This window comes from Sinohyriopsis cumingii, chromosome 13 (assembly GCF_028554795.1).
Source record: "Sinohyriopsis cumingii isolate HCF-2022 chromosome 13, ASM2855479v2, whole genome shotgun sequence".
In the NCBI taxonomy this organism is placed as follows: domain Eukaryota; kingdom Metazoa; phylum Mollusca; class Bivalvia; order Unionida; family Unionidae; genus Sinohyriopsis; species Sinohyriopsis cumingii.
In genome coordinates, this window is record NC_142973.1 from 78,267,505 (window position 1) to 78,280,060 (window position 12,556).

General features: G+C 34.5%; 1 protein-coding gene across 4 annotated transcripts in view; it reads left to right on the top strand.

Annotated features, from left to right (window-relative positions):
- LOC149785865 (protein phosphatase 1 regulatory subunit 16A-like) overlaps positions 1 to 12,556 on the top strand; it is a 167,443-nt gene that overhangs the window by 73,901 nt on the left and 80,986 nt on the right. For all 4 annotated transcript variants that reach the window (XR_016425469.1, XM_089979842.1, XM_089979844.1 and 1 more), the window contains exon 4: positions 2,694 to 2,839. Coding sequence is in view for 3 of the 4 variants with exons in the window: in XM_089979842.1 (XP_089835968.1) it covers positions 2,694 to 2,839 (146 nt within the window). In the remaining variant the exon portion in view is untranslated. The remainder of the gene's footprint in view (positions 1 to 2,693; positions 2,840 to 12,556) is intronic.

Consider the following 12,556-nt stretch of genomic DNA (forward strand, 5'->3'; position numbering starts at 1 on the left):
ACTTGCTAAGCTGTCTATGTGAACACATTTTTAGTAATTACCAGGCTAGATTAGTACACATTTTTGATAATTATCAGGCTAGGTGAGTATACATTTGTAGTAATTACCAGGCTAGGTAAGTACATATTTTTAGTAATTACCATGCTGGGTGAGTACACATTTGTAGTAATTACCAGGCTATGTGATTACACATTTGTAGTAATTACCATGCTAGGTGAGTACATATTTGTAGTAATTACCAGGCTAGGTAAGTACACATTTGTAGCAATTACCAGGCTGGATGAGTACACATTTGTAGCAATTACTAGGCTAGGTGAGTACACATTTTTAATAATTACCAGTCTAGGTGAGTACATATTTGTAGTAATTACCAGGCTAGGTGAGTACACATTTTTTTGTACTTACAAGACTGGATGAGTACATATTTTTAGTACTTATCAGACTGAATGAATACCTATTTTTAGTACTTAACAGAGAATAATGAAATGAGAATGACAGTGGGTATAATCTCGTGACCCTATTTGCAGTAACTGACATTTCATCAATCATGGCAGTTTTTCAAAGTGTACAGTTACAACATATATTCTTATACTGCACATGATACAGTCACAACATATATTCTTATACTGCATATGATACAGTCACAGCATATATTCTTATACTGCACATGATACAGTCACAACATATATTCTTATACTGCACATCATACAGTCACAACATATATGATACTGCACATGATACAGTTACAACATATATTCTTATACTGCACATGATACAGTCACAACATATATTCTTATACTGCACATGATACAGTCACAACATATATTCTTATACTGCATATGATACAGTCACAACATATATTCTTATACTGCACATCATACAGTCACAACATATATGATATTGCACTTGATACAGTTACAACATATATTCTTATACTGCACATGATACAGTCACAACATATATTCTTATACTGCATATGATACAGTCACAGCATATATTCTTATACTGCACATGATACAGTCACAACATATATTCTTATACTGCATATGATACAGTCACAGCATATATTCTTATACTGCACATGATACAGTCACAACATATATTCTTATACTGCATATGATACAGTCACAACATATATATTCTTATACTGCACATGATACAGTCACAACATATATTCTTATACTGCATATGATACAGTCACAGCATATATTCTTATACTGCACATGATACAGTCACAACATATATTCTTATACTGCACATCATACAGTCACAACATATATGATACTGCACATGATACAGTTACAACATATATTCTTATACTGCACATGATACAGTCACAACATATATTCTTATACTGCATATGATACAGTCACAGCATATATTCTTATACTGCACATCATACAGTCACAACATATATTCTTATACTGCACATCATACAGTCACAACATATATGATACTGCACATGATACAGTTACAACATATATTCTTATACTGCACATGATACAGTCACAACATATATTCTTATACTGCACATGATACAGTCACAACATATATTCTTATACTGCATATGATACAGTCACAACATATATTCTTATACTGCACATCATACAGTCACAACATATATGATACTGCACATGATACAGTTACAACATATATTCTTATACTGCACATGATACAGTCACAACATTATTCTTATACTGCATATGATACAGTCACAGCATATATTCTTATACTGCACATGATACAGTCACAACATATATTCTTATACTGCACATGATACAGTCACAACATATATTCTTATACTGCACATGATACAGTCACAACTTATATTATGCTGCACATGATACAGTCACAACATATATTATACTGCACATGATACAGTCACAACATATAGTCTTATACTGCACATGATACAAGTTACAGCATATATTCTTATACTGCACATGATACAGTCACAACATATATTCTTATACTGCACATGATACAGTTACAACATATTTTTATACAGCACATGATATAGTTATGACATTTTCTTCAACATGCAGAGTTGCCAACTTTCAACTTTTGTGACTGGTTATTGCAAGCTTGTGTAAATTTACATTAAGAAGTTTAGATTTTGCAAGCTTGCAGGATTTTAGCAAGCTTGTAGACTTGAAAATTCCTTTCACTAGCTTGTTATAATTGTGCAGCAAACTTGTGTTAAGCATGCATTTTGGTTTGGGGTCCTGGTTTGTTATCAAAACAGTGACAGTTGGATTATGAGTCCAGCACTCTACTAGCTGAGCTACCATGGCTTCTGCAGACTTTGGATAAATATGGTACTATAGGTGGAAAGTTAGATTTCCATACCAAAAAAATGTTCCTTCAGACATTGTTGAAGCATAAACTACTTCCTTTAAAAACCTTAAATGTTATTGAAATCAAAAGTCATAAATGATGACCTGTCCAAGCTTTGTGGTCTTGTGGCTTCCTCCAGCTGAAAGACCACCTCATGCCAGCATTTGAACTTTCAGGAGACTGTTTTTAAGTTGACAGAATTTAACGGACAGTTGATGTCAATAAATTGTAACTTTACTGTCTTTTTATATAATTTCTGCTTGCAGTGCTGTTTAGATGAGAGTTTTTTTTCTTAATCATTTCTGATCGAAATGTTGCATTGAGTATACAGTGTTTTACATCGTTTCTGCTTGCAGTGTTGTATAGACGACAGTGAGGAGATGTTGAAGCTGCTTCTAGAGTTTGGCGCCAATGTAAATGCCAAGGACAGTGAACTCTGGACACCCCTCCATGCTGCAGCAACGTGTGGCCATGTGCATCTATGTCGTCTTCTGATAGAAAAGTGAGTGGAATTTAAAATAAACACACACATCACGTTTGGTCTGAAAAAAATAATGGTAACACTTGGACATCCAATGTAGCTGCCACAGTAACCATGTTGAAAATTTTGTTATTGCTACTTCTCCTGTATGGATGGTTATATGAACATGATTTTTGACTAGAGGACTTCTTTTGATGTCTAGTTGATCCTAAAGGAAAATGGTACTGATCGGCTGTCCAATGTGTCCACTATGGCAACCATCTTGAAAATCTTGTTATTGCTACTTCTTCTGAATGGAAAGTCATATTTGCATTGTGATTTCACCAAAAAACCACTTTCAGTATCTACTTGGTCATAAATAAAAATGTTGCTCACACAGCCATTGCTGTATCTTGAGAATCTTATTTCACTGCTCTTCTTAAATGGACTGCTTTTGTGGCCTAGTGGTTAGAGCGTCTGCCTCGGATGTGGGAGGTCATGGGTTCGATCCCCAGCTGAGTCATACCAAAGAGTTATAAAACTGGTACTAACAGCTGCCTCGCTTGGTGCTCAGCATTAAGAGGTTAATGTTAGGACTGGATGGCCTGGTGTCAGGATAATGTGACTGGGTGGGACATCATGCTTCATGTCTGTGGCATGGTGCCCCAGTGCTGGACATCACTATGAACTGTCACACAGCAGACATCATAGCAATATGACTGAAAAATTGTTAAAGTTCCATTAAAAGATCCAAATCACACACTTCCTAAATGGATGCTTGTATCAAAATATTTTTTATGTAAAGACTTCTTATGATGTCTAGTTGGTCCTTAATGAAACTGGTGCTGCTAAGAGATTCATCATGGCTACCACAGGAAATCAGGAAAAAGTCGGGAGAAATGATAATTTTTTTCCCGACTGTGAAAAGTCCTTGAATTTCGCAAATATTGATGAAAGTCAGGGAAAAACCCAAGAGTTTTCTGGCACCATTTGACGCACGAAACAATCACGTAATTGAGTCATAACTAAACTGACCATGAGTTAAATTTATCGGGTTCTAACCAGAATTTTTGGAGGGTGCAGTATGGATCATTTAATTGTTGGCAATAAAACATACATGCTGAGTCAATACAAACGCTCAGTGGATAAGATTCGTCTAGTAGACTTTTATTTTGAAAGTCAGCTTGATATCCTTATCTTTCCTTACATGGAAGGTATGAAAACCAGTCTAGCATTACAAGAAGCCAACATGGTGGTAGCCGCTTACCGGATGGCCTAGCAAACTTTAAATGTTAGATTGAGTGATACATGCATGAAATCGATATGAAAATTACTTATTTTCTCAGAAATAGTGAGTATTAAAATCATTATGTCTTTAATCTGCTGAAAGACAAGATTAAACTACATCGTTGATGAAATGTGACTTGGTACTTGTGATTTGCATTGCAGGTATAAATTGATATAACATAAGTTTCAGTTTTCTGTGCATGCTGGTAAACGACTACCATATGTTGCTACCGCATGGTGACAGCAAATTCCAAATCAGTAAACCTGTATTGAGAGTGATACTCAGCAAATGTGGAACAATATTTTCAGGAGGAAATTCATCAGTCTTTTATGGTTTCCTGAGTGTACATATTCCAAGGTTTCCTAAGAAACCTTGGACATATGTTCCTAGGAAAAATCTTGGAGTATTGGTTGCTGACTTTACGAGGTAATAGTCCAAAGGCAAATTTTTTTATACCAGTGTCCAAGATCTTTATTGTCAAACATCTGAGGTTGACCTCTGACTTCCAAGGTTGTTTTTTTAAAACCAGTACTCTGAGGTTTCTTAGGAATTCTTAGACATGTCCATGGTTTTCAAGCATTCTGGATATATTGTCTGAGGGTTCCTTGGACACCTTCCTGGCATAAAAATATCAGACCAAGAATTGAAGCAAATATTACAGAATATAAGAATACATTTTATTTTTAATTTGTTCAACACGTACAAATAAAATTTTAAAAAGGTAAAATCTTCAGAATGCCCATAAGGTTCCTTTAGTGCCAAATTGTCCATTTAATTTTGAAAATCCATCCATTTAGATCCTGATTTCTTGATGGATTTAGCACTTCATTGATTTTCTTGTTTATCACCTCTTTCATATTCTGCCATTTCTTTTGGATCAGTTCTGTAAAAATAAAATATTGGTTGAAAATATAAAATGTGTTGAATTAATAGAACAAATAGTACATATATAACATAACTGTCATTGCCAGCCTTAAATTTACAAATCATGTTTGGAATCAGTTAGTTCTGAAAACAAGGTATTAAACCTTAAAACACTACACGGTTGATAATATGGCAGGCCAGTACAATTACACTGGACAACAAATTTTTGCAAAAGTCATGTTACTGAAATAAAATTAGTCAATTCTTATCAATTTTTATGTGCTGAACACGAATATGACAGTCAAATTGCAAAATTGGCTCTAGTTTTTTTGTAATCTGCAAGAAATTAATGTTTACATAACGAAATGCATTCCAATAGTAAAAGGTCAACTGTAATAGCCTACCTATAAAAATCAAGTCATTGACTACATCTTAGATTTCTTCGCCTGTCTCTTGTACAGCTGTTCGGGAGCATCTCTGAGGAGTGTCCAGCAGTAGTCAGCCAGCATTGTAGTGGACCATTTTCCCTGGTATCTTTGTTCCATTGTTGCGATATCTTGATGAAAACGTTCGCCGTGTTCATCACTAACAATACCACAGTTGCTAGGAAAGAAATCCAAATGGGAATGAAGGAAGTGAATCTTTAGAGACATATTGCAGCCAAGTTTCTTATGCTTCATCAACATGTCTTCTACTAGTTCCTTATAGTTTTCTGCCCTAACATTTCCGAGGAAGTTTGTAGAAACTAGGCGAAAAGCATTCCATGCTTGTTTCGCGTCACCTTCCAGCAAGTTGTTGAACCAGTCATCTTTGAAAAGCTCTCGAATCTGAGGACCCACAAAAACTCCCTCTTTAATCTTTGCTTCGCTGAGTCGAGGGAATTTTTCATGCAGGTATCGGAATGCTGGCAAAGTCCGGTCAATGGCTTTCACGAAGTTCTTCATCAAACCTAGTTTGATGTGAAGGGGTGGTAGCAAGATTTTCTGAGCCTCAACCAGAGCTGGGTGTTGGATATTCTTCTCTCCAATGGCTACATTCTGCCTGTGAGTCCATTCCTTCCTCATGTAGTGCATTTCCCTTGCTCGGCTATCCCACTCGCATAAGAAACACATGTATTTTGTATATCCTTGCTGCAGTCCCATTAAAAGGGCAACTACCTTCAAATCACCACAGAGGTGCCAGCTGTACTTGTTATACTCAATGGAATTCAGTAGCTGCCTTAAGTTATCGTATGTCTCTTTCATGTGGACAGCATACGCTACTGGAATAGATGGAAGAATGTTTCCATTGTGCAAAAGCACAGCCTTGAGACTCAGTTTCGAAGAGTCCACAAATAGTCTCCATTCTTGTGGGTCATGAGTGATTTTTAAAGCATTCATGAGGCCCTCAATATCGGAACAGAATATCAGATTACTTTCCTTTCTGAAGAAAGGCTCCAATTGCTGGTGGCGCTTTCGATATGCAGTAATTGTGACATCTTCTTCTAGAAGATTCCATTGTTGGAGTCTTGATCCTAGCAATTCTGCCTTGTTCTTTGATAAGTCCAAATCACGAATCAGGTCATTTAGTTCTTCCTGTGTTATTCTGTGTGGGGTTGATGATGCACCACAGTGAAAATCTGGATCACTGCATGCTGATGGACCAGGAGAAGAACAGGTCGACTCACCTTTGTCTTCGTCAGATGAATCAAGAGAATATTCTGCTGGAGGTTCTGGAATAGGAAGTCCCTCACCATGTGGAACTGGTCTCAATGCAGACGGAATGTTTGGGTAGACTATTCTCGACTTCTTTCGCTTCGTTATTCCGCCGGAAAGAGGAGGAACCAAGCAGAAGTAACAGTCATTTAGGTGGTTGCTTGGCTCTCTCCACACCATTGGGACTGCAAACGGCATTGATGACCTTTTGCAATTCAACCACTGTGAAAGCTGTGTTGTACATGTAGCACAGCATATATGCGGAGCCCAAGGCTTGTCTAGGTCACCAACCTTGCATCCGAAGTAAAGATGATATGCCTTCTTCACTTGAGAATTGATACTTTTCTTCTGGTTGGCAAATGTCACTTCCCCACAAATATAGCAAAAATTGTCCGCGGTATTAACACACTTTCGAGGCATTACTGTTCTTTATTGTACGTAAATGGATAAAATAATAAGTTTTATGTAACAGTAGCTTGAACTGTCTCGCACAACGTCTAAAATATTTTAAATGCTGAACCTATCTGATTGGGCTTTATATAGTACACTGCTTACGTCAGCTTCAGCAGCCGCCTGGCATTAGTATAATAGGCCTACACATGTATAGTACACTGCTGACGTCAACTTACTTCAGCAGCCGCATGGCATTAGTATTGCATTGCATCAGAAAATGATGCAATCAACTGTGGATGATGTGAGCATGATGGTATTATGCAATGTTACATCATTATTCCGGATGTTGCTGCAGTCCTACTGGAGAAATTTACACAGTGAAACATAGAAAATGAGGTATATGAATATCTTCAAAACGAGAGCCAATACAAATTTTTCACGGTTATATTCGTGTTCGGCACACCAAAATACTACAGATTAGGGCCTTTTCAAGTCAGTAATGATTTCACTGTTGACCAGTGTTATAAAATAATGTACTTAAAGAAAATGGATAAGTAATATAGGTTTTCATCATTATACTGAAGCAGCAATGAATCTTATTGATTGCTTTGTAGATTTTCTTGCTGACTAACAACCTATACACATGGATGTTCTGTTCTATTCTTACCTGTCTTTAACACTATTCATAAACCTGTTCTTCTGATTTGATGCTCTATAATAATTATGTACACAGTTATTCTAAAATCCGTTTTTGAGTCATTAAATATTTTTCAGACTTTATTCTTCTTTCAATGATTTTAAACATGACTTCTTTTTCATGTTTGATAATAATAATAAAAAATTAAAACCATTAATTCTTTATAAAATCAGTTAATGTTAATAGGGAAATTGCTTTTATCTATTCAAAATGGGCATAGTTAAATAATTTTTATCATTAAAATGTACTATAATCTTGTTTTTCACTTCTAGAAAATTACAGCTGAATCGTACAAAGAGAAAATTAAATAAAACAACAATAATAAGAGTTATTATTATCATTTTTATTATTATTATTGTTATCATATATCTATAAGGATTAAACAATGCATAGAAGCAGAAACACTCAGTCCAATTTCCATACTGTTGTTTCATGACAGTTATTTTAAAAAAATCCCTCTTCCATAACATGCACAAGATATCATTGAGATGGAGATGAAAACAACTATAAGATTTACTGAATGCTGTAGGCCTACATGTTTGTCCAAAAACAATATGGCTGACAGCAGTGTACAGTTGGCCTATGAAACCGAGAGCCAATAAATGTTCTTATCTTTTTCAAATTTAATGTAATATAATATAAAAAAATGAATTTGCCTCCAATCCTTCCAATAATTCATTCTGTAATCCCAAAACTCTGCAACCTTACAGACACCAAATCTCCGACTTTGTAATCTTTGATTGCCTTTCTCGTCTGAACAATATTTAGGAGGTTAAGAACATTTCCGGTAGTAAGATCATCGTATAACGCAAACAAGTTCATGGTGATTGATGAATCCATTCCTTTTTATTGCAAGTTTTCACAGACTAGTTTGCTTTCAAAGGATCACTTTCAAATTTATTGTTATGGTGCATACAAAATTGATTGATGAATCAGCTGCTGTGATTGGATAGTTCCATGCTCTGCAACCAATGGAAGAATGCGAAAGAAATATTTCCCAGAACTTGACACAACTTCTCAATATTTTTTTAATTTGAAAGCAGTAAGTAGACAAACACTGGTTACGAGCATTAGGTAGTGTCCTTCAACTATTTAAATTTTGTTCTATAAGATACACTTACCGGTATCTATTAGATTCAGAGCATCGCAGACCAGAAGTGCCATATCCAGCCCCAAAAAAGTTCCTGATCAGCCGACTGTCCCCGTTTAAGCTGCTGACCCTTACACTTTTTCCTTGGGTTAAAATAAAATAATGAAAATAGTAAAAATAAAAATTATATAGTGTATGAATGTTATGAATTTTTCTAACTGGGGGATTCCAGCATGTATATAGGTTTTGGTTCTTTATCTCATATTTTTATCTCCATGTAAATAAGATGGGAAACCAAAATATGTGATCCTGTTTGGCACCATGTTGCCTGAACTGAGATGGTACACTGTAAAACCCATATCATTCAGTCAACATTAAGTAAATTTTTTAATTTGGTAATAAAAAACATTATTCATTTTAATAAACTGTAAAAATACAGTCTGAATAAATATAGAGAAATCTCTAAGTGCACAGTTAAAACAGACCAAGTCCATTTCCTAGCTAAAACATTTCTAAGTCTACATTTCTGAGCTATGTCCAAGCTGAAAATTTACTAAGTTCTTATTTCCAAGGTTTTTTCCAAGCCAAAAATAAACCAAGTTTTCATGTTCAAGGTTTTGTCCAAGTTATTTCCCTAGTTTTTTTTTTTAATGTACGAGATAATATCTGAGGCTTGCTTATAAAACCTTGGACAAAATATCAGCATTGTCCAAGGGTTCCCAGGTTTTCCTAGGAAAACCTTGGAAAAACTTTGGATGTCCAAGGCTTTAGGTCAAAATTCCAAGTATAGCCTTGGAAAATGTACAGCCGGGCTATACATCAACTGAAAATTTATGCTTGGCCAAGATAACTTGTTTTAGATGCATATTAAGCAAAATTTAATTATGTTTTCAGTTTTAATCATGATTAAGTTGGTAAATTTGTTTTAATCATGATTAAGTTGGTAAATCTGTTTTAATCATAATTAAGTTGGTAAATCTGTTTTAATCATAATTAAGTTGGTAAATCTGTTTTAATCATAATTAAGTTGGTAAATCTGTTTTAATCATGATTAAATTGAAAAATCTGTTTTAGTCATGATTAAGTTGGTAAATCTTTTAATCATGATCAAGTTGGTAAATCTGTTTTAATCATGAATGAAGTTGGTAAATCTGTTTTAATCATGATTATGTTGGTAAGTCTGTTTTAATCATGAAAAAGTTGGTAAATCTGTTTTAATTATAGTTATTGGTAATTTTGTTATAGCAATTGATACTTGGCTCATGGTTTAAATTATCTGACAACTCTTTTACTTGTTGCACTGTCTTTCAGTTTGTTTGGGCGGTTATCTTAATTGTCTTTTAAATTAGGTTATCTTAATTGTCTTTTAAGTTCATTGTATCTGAACTGTTATAATGAATGGTCCTATAGTAAGGGACTGTGATATTGTTATTCATGATGTATCATCAGGCATTTAGTTCAAAAATATTTCTTAGAGAGGTACTAAAGGATCCTTTATTGGAGAGGCACTCAGACATTAATTTTTTAGAGGTACTCGTTCACTGGAGATGCACTCAATAGACATTCATTTTTTTTAGAGAGATACTTCTTTAATGGAGAGGCACTAGATAACTATTCATTTTTAGAGAGGTACTCACTCAGTGGAGAGGCACTCAATAGACATTAATTTTTTAGAGATGTACTCCTTTAATGGAGAGGCACTCAAGAGACATTGATTTTTTAGAGAGGTACTCATTCAGTGGAAGAGGTACTCAATAGACATTAAGTTTTTTAGAGAGGTACTTCTTTAATGGAGAGGCATTCAAGAGACATTCATATGCATATTTTTCAAAACCATGTTTTGTCAACAGGACTAAAGACCTCGACATTTGAGTGGGATAATCTGCCCATTTTGTTGTTTAAAAGGGCCTTGACATCAGTATGCATATGATGTCATTTGACAGAGCTATATTAACATGTATCTATGTGTATCAAACATTATATGCATCCAGTTATATGGGGCCTGAAGGAAGGGATTTGCTGCCTGTGGAGACCACAATCCTTGGGTCTTAGTTAAAGCTGCTTTCATTTGGAACATTTAAATCACAGCAGTATTTGGCTGAAACCAGCTTAGTACCAAATTATATCTCAATTTCATGTCTGAAGGCAGAATAAAGAGTAATGCATCTTGTTACATTTATCAGTTTTATTTTCAAGTTGATGCATTTCAGAATTTGGTTATTGAAAAAATTCCGTAGGGAATAGATGCTGTGGTGAAATTACAAATACAAAAGTCATTTCATTAAAGTAATTACATGTATAAATGCAAAGGCAATTTTGAAAAAGTACTTACATGTATAACTGCAAAGGCAATTTTTATAATATTCTGCAAAACATGTTTGTTGATCAGAGTATCTCATTGTATTTAGCCATGCAAAAGGAAATACAGTATGTAATGCACCAGCAGATAGGATCTTTGTTCTGCTAATTATTTATGACAATCTGCAAAGACCCAGGTCTGATGGTGCATACTGTGGCAGCATATCTGGGTCTTTTGCAGTTTGCATTGAGACTTGTAAGCATACAGTACTTAGAAGAATATGTTTTTGAAAAATTAAAATACCTGCATTTTTTGTTGCAATCTTGCTGAAATTCATGTTCTTTTTTAGTTCCATACAACAGTGTCCTTAAAAACATTTAATAATTACCTTGCTGAAATTCATGGTCTCTTTAGTTCCATACAACAGTGTCCTTAAAAACATTTAATAATTACCTTGCTGAAATTCATGTTCTTCTTTAGTTCCATACAACAGTGTCCTTAAAAACATTTAATAATTATCTTGCTGAAATGCATGGTCTCTTTAGTTCCATACAACAGTGTCCTTAAAAATATTGAATAATTATCTTGCTGAAATTCATGGTCTCTATAGTTCCATACAACGGTGTCCTTAAAAACATTTTATAATTATCTTGCTGAAATGCATGGTCTCTTTAGTTTCATACAACAGTGTCCTTAAAAACATTTTATAATTATCTTGCTGAAATTCATGGTCTCTTCAGTTCCATACAACAGTGTCCTTAAAAACATTGAATAATAATCATGCACACTTAACTCCTGAAGGCATGGATCTTATTGTCATTTTCAGTTAAGATGGAGCTAGTAGAGAACATTTTGTTGCTATTTCTGATTTTATAATATTTGAAGTCTAATATTCAAATCTCTACTTGTCTCATTAAGAGAGATTTTCATATGATATTTGCTTAGACTTGTAATAGAAGTCCTTTTGGATTGACTATTATGCCTGCAATGTGCGATTGGGTGAAAACTCATTTTTGGACCCGTTGTTTTAGCTGATGTGTCCCCTTTTACCGCAAATCCCTTAGAAAATCTGGTATCAGATTGTGTTCTGTTTTATTTTCAGATTATTGTTTTAATATGCATGTGTTAGGACTTAATGGTCTTAATTTATGCACCAGAAAGAAACAAAACCAAGTGCAGCAAATAATTTATTTCCATAGAATACAAAGAGAAAATTCAAAAGACACTTTCAGTTTTGCGAATTAATTCCCATATAATCTTAAATGTTCTATCACAAGTCCTAAAGTATATAATGTTCCAAATGAATTCCAGTGTTCTTGAATATACCGATGTACCTACCAATAGCCTTGAATGAGTTAGTAGTGTACAGATATTCTTGATGCACCACAGTGAAATACAGAATGGCTTTAAATGAGTCCTCATTAATTCCAAAGT